The sequence below is a fragment of the Zalophus californianus genome, chromosome 8 (assembly GCF_009762305.2).
Source record: "Zalophus californianus isolate mZalCal1 chromosome 8, mZalCal1.pri.v2, whole genome shotgun sequence".
Taxonomy (NCBI): Eukaryota; Metazoa; Chordata; class Mammalia; order Carnivora; family Otariidae; genus Zalophus; species Zalophus californianus.
The window spans coordinates 79,991,258-80,010,134 of NC_045602.1; the positions used below are offsets into that span (position 1 = coordinate 79,991,258).

The 18,877-nt window shown below is 40.9% G+C and overlaps 1 protein-coding gene and 1 pseudogene across 1 annotated transcript in view; one reads left to right on the forward strand and one right to left on the reverse strand.

Moving 5' to 3' along the window:
- Window positions 1-2,045: 2,045 nt before the first annotated feature.
- LONRF2 (LON peptidase N-terminal domain and ring finger 2) overlaps window positions 2,046-18,877 on the reverse strand; it is a 40,817-nt gene continuing 23,985 nt past the window's right edge. Inside the window, 7 exon segments of the mRNA XM_027620597.2 lie at window positions 2,046-5,058; window positions 6,749-6,898; window positions 9,415-9,577; window positions 12,717-12,875; window positions 14,243-14,364; window positions 18,159-18,273; window positions 18,555-18,654. Of these exon segments, the coding sequence (XP_027476398.1) occupies window positions 4,864-5,058; window positions 6,749-6,898; window positions 9,415-9,577; window positions 12,717-12,875; window positions 14,243-14,364; window positions 18,159-18,273; window positions 18,555-18,654 (1,004 nt within the window). The 3' untranslated portion in view covers window positions 2,046-4,863.
- Window positions 14,759-15,342, forward strand: LOC113937434 (annotated as a pseudogene).

The following is an 18,877-nucleotide window of genomic DNA, read 5'->3' on the forward strand; positions in this document are numbered from 1 at the left end:
ACTTTATGATATTTTGACATCTTGGGGGCCTCACTGGGCTGGTCAGTCAGAGGCAGCAAAGGGTCCATGAGGAAGCATAACTTTCATATGAGAACCAACCAATCCAGAGCCCACACTCTGAGCCACCTCCTTTGTCTGGCTCTTAACAGTCCATGAAAAGAGTCCTCGGCCTTACTCACCCAGGGCACAATACCAGAGAAGATCCCACCCGTATAGCCCAAACCCACCACCACCCAAACTAGACAATCCCAAGCTGTTTCCCCTGCCCTGCCTGGTGTTTCCCACAGAAACACAATAAAGGCTCTCCCCCACACTCCTGCTTCTGCCTTCTGGCTCTGGTGCTTCCCCATGTGGCCCTGAGTGCATGCCTCTCATTTCTAGTGGAAATATGAGTAACAATAAATTTCTCTTTCAGTGGCATGGACCTCTCTGCATTGTCACCCAGCCACTTAGAAATTAAGTCTTCGGCACAAATCAGAGCTACGTCCCCAACTAGTCTATCTGCAGTGGGGGCAAATGAATTTTTTCAATAGTTTATGCTACTGCAATATTCTAATACTCAATATGCTAATATTCACCTAAAAGCAGGTCCACTACTAAAAGCTACTTGTCAGGATTCAGCAGACTTGGTAATTTTTTTTAGCAGTTGAGAGGCCAAAGTTAAGGTGAAGTTAAGGGGAGGAGTTGCAAAGGTGGAAATACCTCCTATGAGTCAGAAAGCAATGGCCCAGAATGAAGCATTAGCCCCATTAGGGACGAGGTGATACTGGGCAACAATCAGGGTTCAATTTTTCCCATATGGCTGGCACAGCTCACCCTACTCATTCAGATCTAGCCTCCCTGGCTTTTTAGTTTCGATGAGTCACAGAATCAGAACAGGGTCTTCTCATAAGGGCAGAGCTACAGAGAAAGAGGTTCTTTCTGCAAGCTGCCACTGCTATCCATGTTGAGAATGGGAGATGGGGACCTTTCTACCCTATTCCATGGGAGTATTTAGGAAAAATAAAACCTCATGCCTTAAACAAAACTCACCCAACATTTATTTTCCCTCCTAATGCTCCATCTTTCTTCTTTGTATCTGTCACAATATTTGATAGGTAGCAGCTAAATTTTAAAGAGTGGTACCTATCAAAGTAATTTAACATAAAAGGGGAAAGGAAGAAGAAACAGATGAGTACTTTTTAAAAGCAATTTAAAAATCATAATGACTTCTATGTAATACAGCTAGTCCAGGCAATGGAGTATTTTTGTGATTATAACAACTACCAATTTTCAAATAATTTTATGACAAAATGATACTATCATAGTTCGTGGTAATTCTACCATCTATAATTTTGTTCCTTGACGATTCAAAAGTCCTGTAGTAAGACTTGATATATGTTAATAGTTGAGATACAACTTACTAAACACTTTTGGTGCTTTTTGGTTTGGGAGACGGGGGGGCAGTGATGCTTAAGAGAAGAAAGGACATCTTTGTGGTTATAAAAATGGGATAACACTCCAAAAGTTGGCACATGAATTGGTTATGAACCACTTATGTGGTTGCATGGAAAAATCTTAAAATTTTACATTTTTTTAAATTTGGAACTTTAAAAAAGTATTCTAACTTTCAATTTTGAAGATGAGGACACATAGGGAATGTGATATCCTAAAAATCTCATGAGCTTTCAGAACACTGCCCATCAGGATATCAGTTGTATTTCAGAGATGTAGGCAGGGATGGAATTACGAGTCAAGCCACTTAGGAGAGTGAAATGAAAAAACACCTAACAGAGTGTACAGAATGTGCCTCAAGTACCATACTTAAAGAAGAAAAATTACTCCCCTCACACTCTTTTTTTTTTTTTTAAAGATTTTATTTATTTATTTGACAGAGAGAGACACAGTGAGAGAAGGAACACAAGCAGGGAGAGTGGCAGAGGGAGAAGCAGGCTTCCCGCCGAGCAAGGAGCCCGATGTGGGGCTCGATCCCAGGACCCTGGGATCATGACCTGAGCCGAAGGCAGACGCTTAACGACTGAGCCACCCAGGCGCCCCTCCCCCCACACTCTTATTATTACTCTAAGTAGATTCTGTTTTTATTCTGATGTAACTAGACCATTAGTGTTGGAACATTTTCAGTAAAATTAAACTTGAATGTTCTGACTCTGAATGAGACCTTGTTTTCTGAGAAATATTAGAAATGACATCTCCATGATAGAAAAGAGGTATGGGGGGGTGGAGCTGTTCCACTGCTTTAGCTAAATTTGTAGCAAATTTGTGGCAAACTGGAGTTTAGGTTTCCTTAAGTTTGTAAAAGGAAGCTTCCCTCATAATATGACTTGAGATATTATTTCCCTGGTCCAACTTCCTGATAAAGAATGTCATCTCAGGGGCGCCTGGGTGGCTCAGTCAGTGAAGCATCTGCCTGCAGTTGTGACGATCCTGGGGTCCTGGGATCAAGTCCCACGTCGGTCCCTCGTCGGGCTCTCTGCTAAGTGGGGGTCTGCTTCTCCCTTTCCCTCCCTGCCCCCCACACTGCTTGTGCTCTCTCGAGCGTATGCTCTCTTCTTCTCTAATAAACAAAGAAGATCTTAAAAGAAAAAAAAAAAGAATATCATCTAAGTGCTCAGGAAGTGCCCATCTGATCCTGCTCTGCTCTAGGCAGAGGTGAGATGCTGGACAGAGCCTGAAATGGTCACAGTCCATTCCCTTGGGTGTCAAAAGACAGACAACAGAAACTTTTGCTGTTCTAGCTACATCATTACTGCCAAACAGGCTTTTACACAAGAACACTTGGAAAGAGCTGACAACTGAGAAAAAGGCAGACAGAATCAGGAAAAGATAAGTTAGTGGTTCTGGTCAGAGATCTGTGCCAGTAATGACATTTCAAGAGTAAGGCTGAGAAAGCAACAACATCTGATGTACAGGACAAGCCCTGGTACGCTGAGCACAGGGACTTAACTTCAGGAAGGCTCCTGGGGAAACTGTGAACACACTGTGGTTATTTTACATACTCTCAGGTGGAAACAGCAATGATACGGTTTTAAGGTAGGAAAAATTCTCCAAAAGAGAAAGAAAGAGAATGGTCAGTGCATACCCATGTCCATGAACCATTCCCAAGAAAGGTACTCTGGCATACTAGACAGTTTTGTTTTCTTTTAGATGATCAGGTTAAGATACAATGCCTAAGAAGGTTGGATACTATCATTAACACATGAATCAATAAAATATTTTAGAAATCATTTGGCGAAACTGCCTTTAAACCATGTTCAAGATGAGATTTGAGATTTGCAGGAAGTGAGGCACTAGAAACATCTGATTGGAAATACTTTCACATTTTCACTTCATGACTAAGTTATATAAGAATAATATTTTCTCACTCCCATAATGAAACTGAGCTTTAGCTATTGAAAACTTCTACAATTAAAATGAAACACAATTATAAAGTCTTTCTAATAAAATGCTTGATGGATTGATAAACAACCAACTTTTGACATTATGAAATATATTTGTTAAAACTCAAATGTCATACACCTTGAATGAATACAGCAAAACTTAGAAAGCTGTGCTTTATTCCCTGGCCTGGTTCTCATCATCTTTCCATTCTATCTACAGCATAGACCAAGTAGCCTACTCAATGCACCAGCTGGTTAGGCCAGTGAGAACAATTCAGTATCTCAGGTTCAAATGGTTATTCCGATTAATACTACCAACATCCATCCGAGGCTGAAGTTGTCATGTATTGTTCTTTAATAGATAACACCAGGTCTGATCACTTCTGAAACCTCTTTTCAAAAGACACAAAGAAAAGTTTTAAGTTGAACACGGAGGAAAAACTTGCTGACTATTTACATCCCATCCCCACCTCCGGCTTCTTGCATATTGTCCTGGTATGTTTTCCTGGAATAGATAGATGCCCATTCCATAGCAGCTTTTTCATGTCTTCATATATGAGTGGATGGATGGTGAACTCAAATTACTGATGGGCCTAATTTCCAATGCAAATCCTAGTAGCAAGAGGACAATTTCCTAAACGCTTAGTACCCACCAAATAATGAGACAGGGTTATGTTTTCAAGGAATTTTTTGCACTAGTTTGGTTGTATGTTGACATACCAATGCATGTAGAGTTTTAGCTAACTTTTGCTCACTCTTTCTTGTGTAGGAATATATATCCTCAAGTCACCTATACTGTTCTCAGATTTTTCTATATCCAGGGTACACCTTTGTGTATTCTGACGTTCATTTGATTACAACATGCAATGTACAATATCTGAACTACCGCCGGACACAAAACACAGTTCTATCGAGCAGCTACAGCTTCTTGGGTGACGACTAATTTGGGCTCCTGCACTGGACCACAGTTTGATTCCTCAACTTCACAGACAACTTCACAGTGACACACAAAGCCTAAGCACATTTTCAGTTAGCCTGTGTTCTGAGAAATCTGCTTCCAGATAAAAATGTGGTTTCCCCTTCCTGTCTAGCCACCAAAGCATGCTGTTTCCATCTGGTGCAGGAAGACACTTCACTGGGGAAAGGGTCCTTCTTTCTTGCAAAACCTAAACCACTCGTCAACCATCTGTGGTGTTCCCTGCTATCAGTGAACTACACCCTAGAGCCTCTGCTTCTGAGAGATTCTCTTAGGTTCTTTTCCAACCATGGGCTCCATTCAAACTTCAGACTAATCTTGCACAGAGTCAGGTTCCGTGAGGCACAGACCTTTAACATTTGAGTAGGAGTCAATGTTTGCTAAGTGTTCCATTTTGTAACCCTATCAACGAGCATTTTACAAAGCATGATGAATGGGATGATATTCTCCATGCCTAGCACTCTTCACAAAAGTACAAGGGCTTCCAGAAACCTTGAGAGAGAGAGAAAATTAATTATTTCTCTCCCTGCTATTAACCAGCTCCTGCCGACTATTCATCTTACGCGTGATGATGACTAATATTCGCCGAATGGCAAGCAGACGCTCTTTAAGGGAGATCATGCCAAGAATAGCCAGCTGAGCCTTGCGTTCCAATGGCAACACCGCCAGGATCCACCAGGACCATGCGGGGCCACTAGGGTTACTCTGCAAAAGAAATGAAAGCAAATCAAAATTATCACCTAAAATACAAGTCTCTTCCCCCAATACTGTCCTTCTGTTTCACCAATAAGGCAGGAGCAAGAATTAAATGCTACCTTCTATTTTAGGTCTACTTCCCATCCATTCAGCCCTTGACATACAAAGTTTGCTTTCCTGCTACACATTTAAATGTGGAAGAACTCACAAAACACAGAGCTTGCAAAGAGAAGCATATTCCACAGGGAAATTTCATGAATTACTTGCTTCTGTTCTCTCAAAGCTTTAGTTGGGAGTATATAGCTATCGGATGAAAGGACCATAATTTTTACCTTTATTTCCAGTGTTCTGTGTTATTGTTTTTTAGTTTTAAATATACCACAAAAACTCAATATTAGAAAGGCTAAAATTATGTGTACAAGTTTGAGTATTATAATAAAGCTTTTAATAGCTATGCGATAAATGTGCACACATAGATGAAACATCTATATATGAATTATTGTTATTTATATATATGGGAACCACCACGAATTAACTGTACAAGAATTATTATGCTAACTGATACCCTTTATTTCACATACCCAAACACACACTTCTGGATTGAGCTCTAAGCAAAGCTGGTCATAAAGTTGTTCTCAGTATTTCTGGCATTAAGAACCAAGATAACCAGGCTTCCCAGCTTCCTGTCCTGGATTCTCCTCCAATCCCACCCCAAAGGTACACAGAATCCCACCTGGGAACTAGAGAGGGTAGACTCTGGTGTCAACTTAGTTTAGGATGAGGAAGATTCTACTGAAAGATCGGGAGGATTACATTTGAGATAATTTTTGGCTTACAGGATGGTCTTGAGTTTGGAAAAGACATGGGGCGGGGAGGGGGAGACGTCAGAAATCCTCAAGAGATAGGAAAAGTACATAAAAATGAATGGGAAAAGTACAAAGGACATTTCCTCTTCCCCCAAACCTTCTGAGAACTGGTCCTCCAGCCCCACTCTCTCCACAAGAAAGATGAGCATGTACAGTAGAAGGAACTACATACTCTCAGCCACAAGCCTAAGCCATCCCTGCCTGGCTCTGTCACCCAGAGGAGGAGGAGAGGATTCATTTGCACTTAGAACTGCTTCACAGCCTGAAGCCAGGCATTGCCTGAAGAGCCAGCTTCACAGAAAGCACGCTTGCAGAGCACCAGAGAAAGCTGGGCTGGACAGAAGGCAGGAAGTCTTCTAATTTAATGAGAGTTTGATTTTCTCTTCATTTATTCAACACCTGTTTATTAGGTGCAAGCCAATATTATGTGCAAAACACGGAGTGTTCATGCCAATATACAAGGATTATTACTCTCTAAATCGTAAGATTTAAACAGTTGATTTAAATAGCTGGAGAAGAAATAAAACAGTTGGTTTAAATAGTTGGAGAGAAATAAAAGTACTAAAGCTGACAGCCAATCAGAATAAATTTTTTTGATAGAAAAGAAATTACCTTTATGCAGTACTAATCAGAAAGCATTAACTGTTTTGCTCCAAAAGGCAAATGTTACTATATTAGGCGCCTCTTTGTGCTGTCGATAAATGAATTGGTTCATAAGTGATCACGATAGAGTATATTGCATAGTACTGCCTAATTTTCCTTCAGAATAATATGTCTTAGCACACTATATAGCAGCAGATAATAGCATTATAAAAGAAATAAGGAGACTATACCTGAGGCTCAGATTCCCTGTCTGGCATTAACCCAAAATGGCTTAAAATTTGTTCCTTCATGTGATCCTGAAGTGAAGTAAACCAGGAAACCGACTGTTGATAAACTGAATCATGAAGACTGGTAAGTTCTTCATATGCTGGACCTTCCACCTGATCAAGGAAAAAGGGACCACCATTTCAACAATTCATTATTACACATGAAATGTAGCGACATCTGCCGCGTTTGCTAAGTGGATTCGTGGCATTTATTTCTTAGATAATTGATTCGTGTTTTATAAACCTATTATGTGCTCAACATACAAATCTGTACTTTTCTTATACAGTGAAGATCTATCTACCCTGTCTTTCTATAACGTCCTGATTTTTCTCTTAACAATATAAACATAGCCCATATTACTATGAGTAATTTTCAATGGCTACATGCAATCCTATATTTGAGAATTTACTCCACCATTCAGATAAGATATATTTAAAAATAACACAGCGATATAAATATTTATGCAAAAGTAGGGGGGGTTGTTTTATTTTTGTTGTCGGTGGTGAGAGAAGGGGCCATCATTCCCTCAGGATAGTTTCCTAGAAGTAGAATTGTCAAGTCAAAGAGTGAGACATTTAAAATATTGTATTCCATATCACCAAACTATATTCCAAAAAACATGTTACAGCTACCACACTTCTCTGCATTAGCCTTACACAGCCTTACACAGCCTTACACAGCCTGACGCTTTAGATTTACCATGCTTTGCTTCTGGCTGCCTATCTCACTGCCAAGTCATTCATTTTAAGTATGTCCCAGTCCTACTCAGGAACACCTAAGTGGGAAAAGCACTGAGCAGGGGATCAAGTGACCCCGGTGTGTTCTGGCTTCACTGCTGATTCTCATGAGCCAGTCACACAGCCTCCTGAGGGCAGGGGTTTTTCATCTACAAAGTGGGACTAAACCATTCAGGTCCTTTCTGGTTATAAAATTCTAGTATCTCTGAAAACTAGGGTAAACTGAGGAATTAGATTATAATGCATACAACCATTCTCAATTTGACTTATACAAATTAAACATTCTAGGTAGTAGAGGATTTTCTTTTTAAAAAAAAAAACATCAAAATTATTTCATGTTGTAGCTATGTAAGCTCTCATTTTACATACATAGACCACTAAAAATCACCATCCACGTCAGTAAACCCTCTCCTCAGATTTGTTACTGGGGCAGCAGAGGGACCCCGAAAACAATCACACACAGTCACATCCTTTAAACCCCACTCTCTGGTCCTGTGGCATTAGGGTTGACTTGCTGTGCTTGGCTCCCCTGCACCTCGAGCCCCTGTGCTCAGGATGACCAGAACCAGCAGCTGGAAAAGGGATGGTGCTGGTGCTGTGGGCGTGGCTCTTCTCATGGGCATCATGGACGTACATCACCGTCCCCAAAGTGACTTCCAGGGTGATGTCAGACAGCTAAAGACTCTCACTTCCCATGTTTCTAAATGTGAACCAAAGAATTCAAAAGAGGGATACAGTAATTCCAAGGATTTCCTCTTTCTAGGTGGTTGTAATATTTTTCCTGCAGGATAATTTACATGCAGAAAATGCATCAATCTTAATGATTGGCTCAGAGTATTGTCAGCCGTACACACCAGTGGGTTCATGATCGTCAATAGGACAGGGGGCATTTCCATCACCCACAATGGCCCTCCCTCTACCCCCAGCCAGTCTCTGCCCTCCAACACCAGAGACAAGTGATGCCTGGTCTTGGAATTTATAAATGGAACCACACAGCATGTGTGGTTGTATGCCTGGCTTCCCTGGCTTAGCATCACATCGAGAGATGTGTTTGTTGAGAGACGTGGGAGATTCTTCCACGTTGTTCTGTGTGTCAGCAGTTCCTTCATTTTTATTGCCAAGTAGTATTCCATTATATAAATATACTAGTTGGTTTATCCATTCCTCTGCTGACGAGCATCTGCACTATTTCTTGGTTTTGGCCATTAATGAATAAGACTGCTAGGGACATCTTTGTACCCATCTTTCTGAGAATCTCTTCAAAACATTTTGTTAATCTGTCAAGATATGGGTTCTGATATTTCTATTAGACATATCAGTATTTCTTAAGGGGTAAGAAATCCAAACCTTTTACACTGAGCTTTAGAAGGTATTTTTAAGCACTGTTTTTTATATTGTATCTCATTCTGAACTAATACCAGCATCCAGAACAGGGATGGACTACTACTGACAAGTCAAATCCTGTTCATTGCATATGTTTATTATGTAAACAGCATTTTATTGGAAATGGGTCGTGCCACCTCATTTACAGACTGTCTACAGCTGCTTCTGTGCTAGAAGAGCAGAGCTGACTAGTTGCAACAGAGACTGCATGACCTGGAAAGTCTACAGTATTGACCATATGGCCATCTGTAGGAAAGGTTTGCCAACTCCTGAGCCGGGACACCGAGACAACAAATCACAAAGGCATTTCGCAATGTGCAACAGTAAGGTAATTTTTTTGAGGAGGAGATGTGTCCACCAGTCCCAAATCAGGTGAAAAATCCACTGAGGTAATAAATTAGGGAGGATATAAGTCACCTTGTCAGTAAAAATCCGACCAAGTGTTTCCACAGCGCAGAGGGAAACAAGGTGACTGACCGCTAAACACGCAGCAGTAAAATATACCTCACCTTTTCATCTTCGAGATATTCAATGTCGGCTGTGTTATAGCCATCTCTGTGACGGTGACTCAGAACTCGGAACCGACTAATCCCAATGGCATCCACAACCGAACTCCCATCAGGAAACGTTCTGACGTCCTTAATCTCCAGCATGCAGCCGTACTCTGAAATTCTGACAGGACAGTTGGGAGAAATGACCACGATTTTAAAAACACAGAAGATCCAAACAAAACTAATGGTGTCTCCGCATGGGACCAGCAAGCTTATTTTCCCTAAGAGACACCTGCAGATGATTCCTTCTGTTAAATGCAAAACATACAGGTGTGCTAGGGCTGCAGTGGTTCAAATAAGCTAGTGCTCTGGAAGGACCTGAGAGGTGGAGAGAGAATCCTCAGTCCCCTTGGTCAGGGCACCGGCAGGAGGGTACAGAGAGCACACGGTATGTCTGGGGGCCGCCATGCCACTCACAGATTCTGCTCCCTCCTTCCCCATTTCCACTGATGCCGGCCAGCTCTGTCCTTCCCAACAAACTGCTATGGAAAGTCATCTACAGTCACTGCCTTCATCTCCTGCTTCCCAGCAGATCTCCATACCCCACCATTCCACTGAAATGACCCCACTGGAAGTCACACATGGCTCTGGCATGAGCCTGCTGATCTGTCACTGACCCAACACCCTCTGCTGCTCTCTGTGGTGCTCCCTGACCTGTACAGCCCTTTACAGATGCCTCCCTCCTCCACATGTCCCTCACACGCAGGGCCCACCCAGGGTGGCATCCTTGCTGCAAAGCTGTCCCCTGTGATCTTAACCACTCTCACTCTTGTAACTCTCATCTGCTTCCAGAGGAGACTGATTGAGCCCATTACATGTCAAGCATTACATGGCGTGGTTTATAATATGTATTCATTCAAGCCTCACAAAAACAGGAAGGTTTAAAAAAATCAAACAACTTATGTAAGGCCATGGCAAGATTTAGACCTGAGATCTGAACCCAAGGCTACCTAATTCTAAAGTGAAAGAACAACTTCATTACATACCTTCAAGAGAACAATGAGTGACGGTTCCCAAGTCACACACCTGTAAGGCTGGACACCTCGACTTGGATCTCTCCTAAAACTATCTCTTCCTGCTTATCTAACAGGGCTATCTTACCCATAGCCGGTGGCATTGACGGAGGTGCCCTGAAGATTCCCTTCAAGGGAGGACTTCCTGCCCCAGCCATCAGCAGACAAATGCCTTCAAATGTCAGCTCCTCCAAAGCCTGTCTCAGCTACAGAAACTGTCTTTCCAATGAGCATCCTGTCCTGTCTGTGGACAAAAACTTGTGAATGAAGGCAAATCCCCCTTGCATCTGTAACTCCCAGAGCATCTGGACTCTCATGGTTGTCCACATGAACTCATTAGAACATGGCCCCCAAAAAACTAGCTGAATTCTTCCTACCCACTTGCAGGTCTCCTTCTCCTGCGCTCTGTCACAAGTAAGCCAGGCTTTTGTCTACTGCTCTCCCTGGAGGGACTTGCCTCTCCTCACTTACTGTGAGCAACCTCTGCTCACCAAGAGGTTCAAGAAACTTACATCCTAGAGTTTGTCTGGAGTAATGCTCTTCTTAGTGTTCTGTATTCTTCATGGAAGCAGAACTTCTGGAACTTGTTTTTTCACTCTGCTTTTGCTGATTTTGATGAATCAAATTTTAATATATTCAAATGTATTAATCTCTTCTTCCATGCTATGTGCTCTCAGCATCTTGTACAAAAAAAAAAAAAATTCTTTCCCTTTTCCTAATTATAGTCTCCAATGTTTTCTCTTAAAATTTTTATATGTTGTTTTTCATACTGAGAATGTAAATAATATGTGTTAATTTGTGTATATGGTGCAAGGCAGAGAAAAGATTATTTTTCTCCATCTGGACTGCCCACTAATTTTCTAAGCACTTTTTCAGTGAGCAGCTTGCCTTTTCTCACAAAATTATATGTAAATGTGGGGTCCATAAATGAGCGGATCTGTTCCTTATCTCCATGTTCTGTTTCAGTGATCTACTTACTAGGACTTCTAAGTTTATTTTGAGAGTGTTCTCCCATCTTACTCAACTGATTTCTTCAAAACTATCACGGTTTTGATCTTTTACTTTTCCATAATAATTCTAAAAATCAGCTCAAACAATTCCATGAAAAACCCCTCTTGCAATGTTGACTGAAACTCCTTTAGATTTATAGACTAATTTGGGTAAAACTGACATTTCTATGACATCAAAGTCTATGCATCCATCCATGGATATGGTATTTCTCTCCATTTATTTAGATCTTCCTGAATATTTTTCAATAAAGCTGTAGAATTTTTTCCATAAAGGTCCTACACATATCTTTAAAAAGATCTCTTCTGGGAAGCCTGGGTGGCTCAGTCGGTTGGGCGTCTGCCTTTGGCTCGGGTCATGATCCCAGGGTCTTGGGATCGAGCCCCGCATCGGGCTCCCTGCTCAGAAGAGAGCCTGCTTCTCCCTCTCCCTCTGCCTGCCTCTCTGCCTACTTGTGCTCTCTCTCTCTCTCTGTCAAATAAATAAATAAAATCTTGAAAAAATAAAAAAAAGATCTGTTCCTAGGTATATATGGTGGAAACTAGTGGATAGTCCTACATATCCATTCTCTTTTTCTTCCTGGGCACATGGGTGGGCTACATTTCCCAGCCTCCATTGCAGTAGGTGTGAGCAACAGTGATGTGTATCCCTTTTCTCCAAAATCCTTCCAGAGCAGATGTGCCTCTTCTACCAGCTACAACTTGCATGTAGTGACCTTATCATAACCATGCAGTAATGACAAAGCCCTAGGGGATAAGGAAGCCAACAGATGGGAAGGACCCAGAGTCCCCAGAGCAGCCATGGAGCAGAGCTGCCTGCCAATTTGATGTAAAACGAGCTTAAGAGCTGGGGTTGTTATAAGACTGAAATTTGTCTGGGCTGTGTAGGTAGAGCCTTCAATTTTTTAGCAAATTTTTTAGACCCTAAAAGTTAGACTAGATTTGTTTGCATGATGGTGAACTAGAAAAGAATTACAGGCAGAAAGAAGCATGAATATGAACTGTATTTAGAGAAAGGCAAATAATATGGTAGTGGACTAGCAAGTATGATGTCTGAAAGAAAGGAGTAGGAGGTGAGGCTAGAAAAAAGCCTGGGACCACATCACAGATAGCCTCAGACTTAGACATCGTTGTGTAATGGGAGCTACCGGAAGTTTTCAATATCATCTTAAATTGTTCTTTGAGAAAAATAACAAGTTATGTATTTATTTAGGACCCTATGAATGCTGACAATTCTTACCCTGCGTGCTCAGCAGATAGACACATGCCAAACCGTTTGGTGCCAGTTTCCATGCATCTTCTTATCATAAGCCGATAGCGGGGCTCAAAGACATGAAGTGGACACGGGACGGTGGGGAAGGCCATGGCACACACAAAGATGGGGACATCTCTGGTCAGACTGTTGGGTGAGGGAAAACGTAAACTTAGAAGTAGGAGCAGTTAGAAACAAAGGGGAATATTAGTCACTGTAAAATAGAAAAAGCTAGCCAACCTCAATTCTCTCATTTACAACATAAAACCCTCAGGCCTGTCTCAGTCTTTAGTGGGGAAAGGAAGCCAAGGACCACCTCATGAGAAAGTTCTCAGCTTACCAGGTTTCCTGCCAAGCCGGTCTTATTTAATTTGATGAGACAGAACATGCTGAATTGTATTAACTTACTTGGAAAAAGTTATAGCTTACGACTATGATTAAAAAAAGTTCTAATGACCTTGAGGGCACTATGCTAAGTGAAATTAGTCAGAAAAAATGAATACTGTATGACCTCACTTACAAGTGGAATCTAGGAAGAACAAAACCAAGTTCATAGATACAGACAAAAGATTGGTGTTTGCCAGAGGTTGAGGTTGGGTGGGGGATGGGTGAAGGGGGTCAAAGGTACAAGCTTCCAGCTGCAAAATATGTAAGTCCTGGGGATGTAATGCACAGCATGGTGACCACAGCTAATCATACTGCATTGCATATTTGAAAGTTGATAAGAGAATGGGTCTTAAAAGTTCTCACCACAAGAAAAAAAATTTGCTAACTATGTATAGTGATGGACGTTAAGACTTATTGTGGTGGTCATTTTGCAATATATATAAATATCAAAGCATTATGTTACATACCTGAAATTCATATAGTGCTATACATCAATTTTACCTCAATAAAAATAAATAAGAAGAAGAGAAAAAAGTTCTGATAAAAGCAAAAAGTACAAGTAAAAGGTAGTGAGTTCTAAATAAAAAAGAGTGGAAGAATTATAAGACCTCAATAGTTAAAGTTTGCTACAACACACAACTCTAATCACTTTAAAAGATAAAAACAACTGTCAAGACTATTTCACGGGGTAAACCTGTTTTCCCTCCTGTTTCTATATACTGTGCCTTTTCAATTCTGAAAAATTCAGTACCACTTACTTAGATACAAAAAGCAACTACATAATTTTGTGAAGACACACTTTTTTTTAAAGTGGGCTCCATACCCAGCATGGGGTCCAACATGGGGCTTGAACTCATGACCCCGAGATCAAGACCTGAGCTGAGATCAAGAGTCAGACACGTAACTGACTGAGCCACCCAGGGGCCCCAGGAGGACACACTTTTGAAATATTTTTTATGACCCCTTTCAATCAAATTTCCATAAACTCTTTGCAATTAATATTTTTTTCTATTTTTAGGTCTAATTTCTCTGCCAAGGGGGGATAAAAACCTGAGAAAAGTATGAGTGCAAGGGTTTCCTTCTTTAATCTGAACTCAAAACCAAGTACATACAACATGAGGACTTACTTTGACAGCTCTGTCATTTCTTCATCATAAATTCTCTTCCTATCAGAGAGTTCATCAGATAAATATCGAAATATTAATTCTTCGGCCAAAATAGTTATATTAAAATTTCTGCTTGCCAACAACTGTAACAAAAGGAAATGTTAAATAATACCACATGGTAATTCATTCTAGAGTACAAAGCACTCTGTCCCCAGTAGAAAAGGTCAACCAGGGCGGAGAGGGACAGTCTTCGGGAAGACAAAAGGATGGGGATGGAGAGCCAGGAGGTCAGTCAGCCTGGGGTAGCGACAGGGGCAGGGCAGTTCCTCCCATCTGAGCAAAAGGCAGGAGAAGGTGTTCATCACCTGGAGGAAGGATGAGTGAATGCCAGTCTTGCTGGCTTCTGCATTCTCAATCATGTATCACAATGTTAGGGAAGGGAGAGGAAGTGAGGAGGATATGTTGCGAAAGAAGAGAAATGGGAAATAATCACCCGAGAAAGTGGAAAATTGAAGCTACTAGAGAAGCATAGTAAGAATGACTACTAATGTGGATAGTCGTGCGCGCGCCGGGGCGCTGCGGGAGAGCCCCCGGAGCGCTGGTTGTGGCTGCTCGTCCCCGGACTGCCGCACCAGGGCGGAGGAGGAGCTGGAGGCTCTGAGGAAACAGAGGCTGGCCGAACTGCAGGCGAAACATGGGGATCCTGGCGATGCAGCACAACAGGAAGCAAAACACAGGGAAGCAGAAATGAGAAACGGTACCTTAGCCCAAGTCCTGGATCAGTCAGCCCGGGCCCGTTTAAGTAACTTAGCACTTGTAAAGCCCAAAAACCTAAAGCAGTAGAGAATTACCTCATACAGATGGCAAGATATGGACAACTAAGTGGGAAGGTATCAGAACAAGGTTTAATAGAAATCCTTGAAAAAGTAAGCCAACAAACAGAAAAGAAAACCACAGTTAAATTCAACAGAAGAAAAGTCATGGACTCTCATGAAGAGGACGATTATTGAAATTTAAGATGTTTAGAGACTGGAACTTAATGGAACAGTTCTAGGACAGATAATACTGGGTAGAAGTGAAGATCTGATTATTTACTTTGTTTATTGTCTATATGCCTTTTAGAAAAATAAACTTGTTATGCAAAATAAAACAAACAAAAAAAGAATGACTACTAATGTTTTGAGTCTAAGATTTAAGACTGTGAATTTAAACTGAAACCAATCTTCCCAATTTTGTGGCTTTTTCTCTAGCTTTCCCTTGTTACTTATATGGACATGTGCGAGAGGCAGAGTTGACTTTATTTGGATTGGGAAAGAGACTGAGGGACCAAGGAATTAGAGCTGGTTGTGAAGGGAAATAGGTGGAAACTGAATTAAAATGTGCCAGGATCCCGGTGGCTGGAAGGGTCAAATGTAGCTGAAGATCTATATTACTCTGTGTGTGTGTGTGTGTGTGCACTACTTTTATCTTAGGCATATGAATTTGCAAATAACAGCTCTTTTCCCTAACGTCCTAATATATATCAGGTACCAATTACAGACGTTTCATATAAATGAAGTTAGGCCTTGAAATAGCCCTATCCCAGAAGTATTGTCTACAATGCACTAATAAAGAAGAGGGGTCTCAGAGGGGTTAAGGGACTAGTGTAGAGCCACAGTGGCACCAGGACTGTGGGACTGTTAGGTCTCAATATGAGCCTGTTGCTTTGTTAACGTGCCGCATTTCTGGGCTTGCTCTAGAGATTTCTAACAGTTACGTCTGGGCGAGTCCTAGACATAGTGCCACGTCTCCCTTTAGCTTGTGTGAAACAAGCTATGTGTATTGCTGTCACTAAGAACTAGGAGTTCAGCCTCAGGGACACAACTGTGTTTCAGACCCTCAGTAACAGAATAACCAGCAGAAACAAGTTTAACTTAATTCACAGTAAGTATTATTAACGACATCCATATTTTATACTGTTAGTTTATGGCACCATTTACTGAAGAGTAATACAATTTGCTTTACTTGGCATTACGTTACCCAAGACTTGTGTGCATACCTAGATAGTTGATGATTCGTGTTTATAATAATGTATGTGAGAAAGTCTAAGCTCATGAAGGGGTTTCTGCGTCAAAGAAAGAGCGAGGTATGATTTTTAATTTTATTTGGTTTCGTTATATTCCAAATTCTGCAACACTGGCAATCTATGCAGAACTTGCACTCAACCATTCACCCATTCATTCAATCATTCATTCAGCATGGATTTCCTGAACCTCTACTATGTGTTCTGGCCCCTGGAGATAGAGTAAAAACAAGACAGAAGTCGTCTCTGTCCCTAAGGAGCTTATATTACAGTGCCAATGTCAACGCACTACTTAATCACATAGCCCCTAGCAGAGAGCACTGAACGTGGAAGTGAACAGAGGGTCTGTGTTACACACAGTAGTCATAAAGACATGCATTTTACTGTCTGGGGATAAACAAGCCACCTCCAGGCCCACCAGCCCAGACAAGCATGGGTACAACAGGGTAACAGGCCAGATGCTATGCCACTGTTAGCAAGAAGAGAGAGCAAAACACAGTGCAATGGACCTGCGGAGGAACCGCCAAAGGAAACTGCTACTCAAAAGCACTGTCATCATGACACATGGCACATAGTACAATGAATCATATTCATGATGAGAGTCCTGGTTAACTTAGAGAGTTTCAGCATGTATGCAATTTAAAAAAGCAAGTATGTACACAGAATGATTTAGAAAGGTCTCAATTATAACTTATTTTAACAAATTTTGGCAGTAAACTATGTTACAATTATTTAAAAATTCACCTAATATCTCCTTTACCATATCAAATTCAAAAATAAATTTTACTGGACATTTGTTTTAAAAAGACCGCTTTAGCCTAGGGCACCTAGGTGGCTCAGTCCGTTAAGCATCTGATTCTGATTTCAGCTTGGGTCATGATCTCAGGGTCTTGAGACTAAGCCCCGCATCAGACTCCATGCTCAGCGGGGAGTCTGCTTGAGATTCTCTCTCTCCCTCTCTCCTTCCACCCTCCTTCCCCAGCTTACACCCGCACATGCACACACTCTCTTTCTCTCTAAAAATAGACAAATCTTTAAAAAACCACTTTGTCCCACTTAAAGTGCATTAAGTGAGTTTAATCTCTAGTAGTAATTAAGGCAAATATAATTGGTATCATTTTATGGATTAAAAAACCCGTCCCCCCCAAGAGGTTAAATAACTTGCTTAGTGGAAGGTTAGTGGCACCAGAGCCCAATAGAGTTGATACATATTCACAATTTGAAAAGTTGATCAGAAGGCCTTTAAAAGCTTTTAAGTGTTGTTCATTGTATTTACCATACCTAAGGATAGATTTAACAGTTTATTTTTGAGTTAGACATAACTAAATAGCTTCCCTCCATGGAATCTTAAGTATTACTGGCTTTGATTACAGACAAAAGACACAACTGACAACACACCAAAGGGATTTCCCAGTAGTCAAAAGTGATCAAGTCTTCGATCCTATGCAAAACTGAGTACTACAATATGACTTCACCTTGAGATGAGGTAAAGGACAGAATCCTTGGCACACATTAAGTGCGCCATAATGTTATCGCAACCCTTTATGATTAACATATGGTGAGAACTCAGTAATGTTATCTCAACTATTTATAACTAACACATTGTAAGAGCTCCAATTATGTTACCTGTTTTCAGGATATCTCAACTATAATTCATGCCTGAAAATTTCCCTGACGTTTAATTGTTTCTGCAACTAAACTTCCCTTGTGTACTTTCTGAGAAATCAGATAGGAAAAAGACCTATCTTTGACTGGAGAAATCCAACTTTCTTTAGTAAATGGGTAGTGGAAGCAAAGCCAACCCCAGAAATGAGCATCTACTGAGAGATGAGAGGAGTGGCTGAACGGTCCTGTTGTTTCAGAAGAAATACTTACTTCTGAGAGTTTTTCTTTACACAGTGGACAATGTGGGGCATGGTCGAGGCAGCGTTCAAGGCATTTCAGGCAAAACGTATGTCCACATGGTGTAGTAACAGGCTCAAAGAGCAACCTGGAAAATATATCTGAGTTTTTAGCCAAAAATGTCCAGAAGAGATTTTCAAATAATCTATTTATTTTCTGAGAATTCCTTAAGATAATTCCCTTACAGCTGTAGAAATTATGGATATCCATTTCCACTGAGATTTTCCTTATCAAATTTTTTGAAAATAAATCATTTATTACTAAGGTATACATAATTTCTCTGATAATAAAAAGCCCATTATGTTTAGGATATCCAATTCAGAAAGGATGAGGTTTTCAAACAGTTGCACAGGTTCTCTGTCATCCTACCTCATGCAAAGGGCACACTCAAAGTCAGTTACATCTATGGAGAGCTCTGGACTTTCTCCTATGTTAGAGGTCATGTTCCTTTGAGGTGAGGAATCTGCCTCTGAAAAAGTTTAAAATGCTATAATTAACATTGCTCATCTGGACAAGAGCATGCAGCATCTGCATTTCCTCTGGCTAAAATGTGTTACACCAATATAACAAATCATGCTGGGCAGGAATAGTTCCTATCAGATTAACCATATATAACAATAACCTATCTGGACAGTGAGCATGAATAAAAGTTAAAAGTTATAACTAAATTTTCCCTATTTCTGACTATGAAG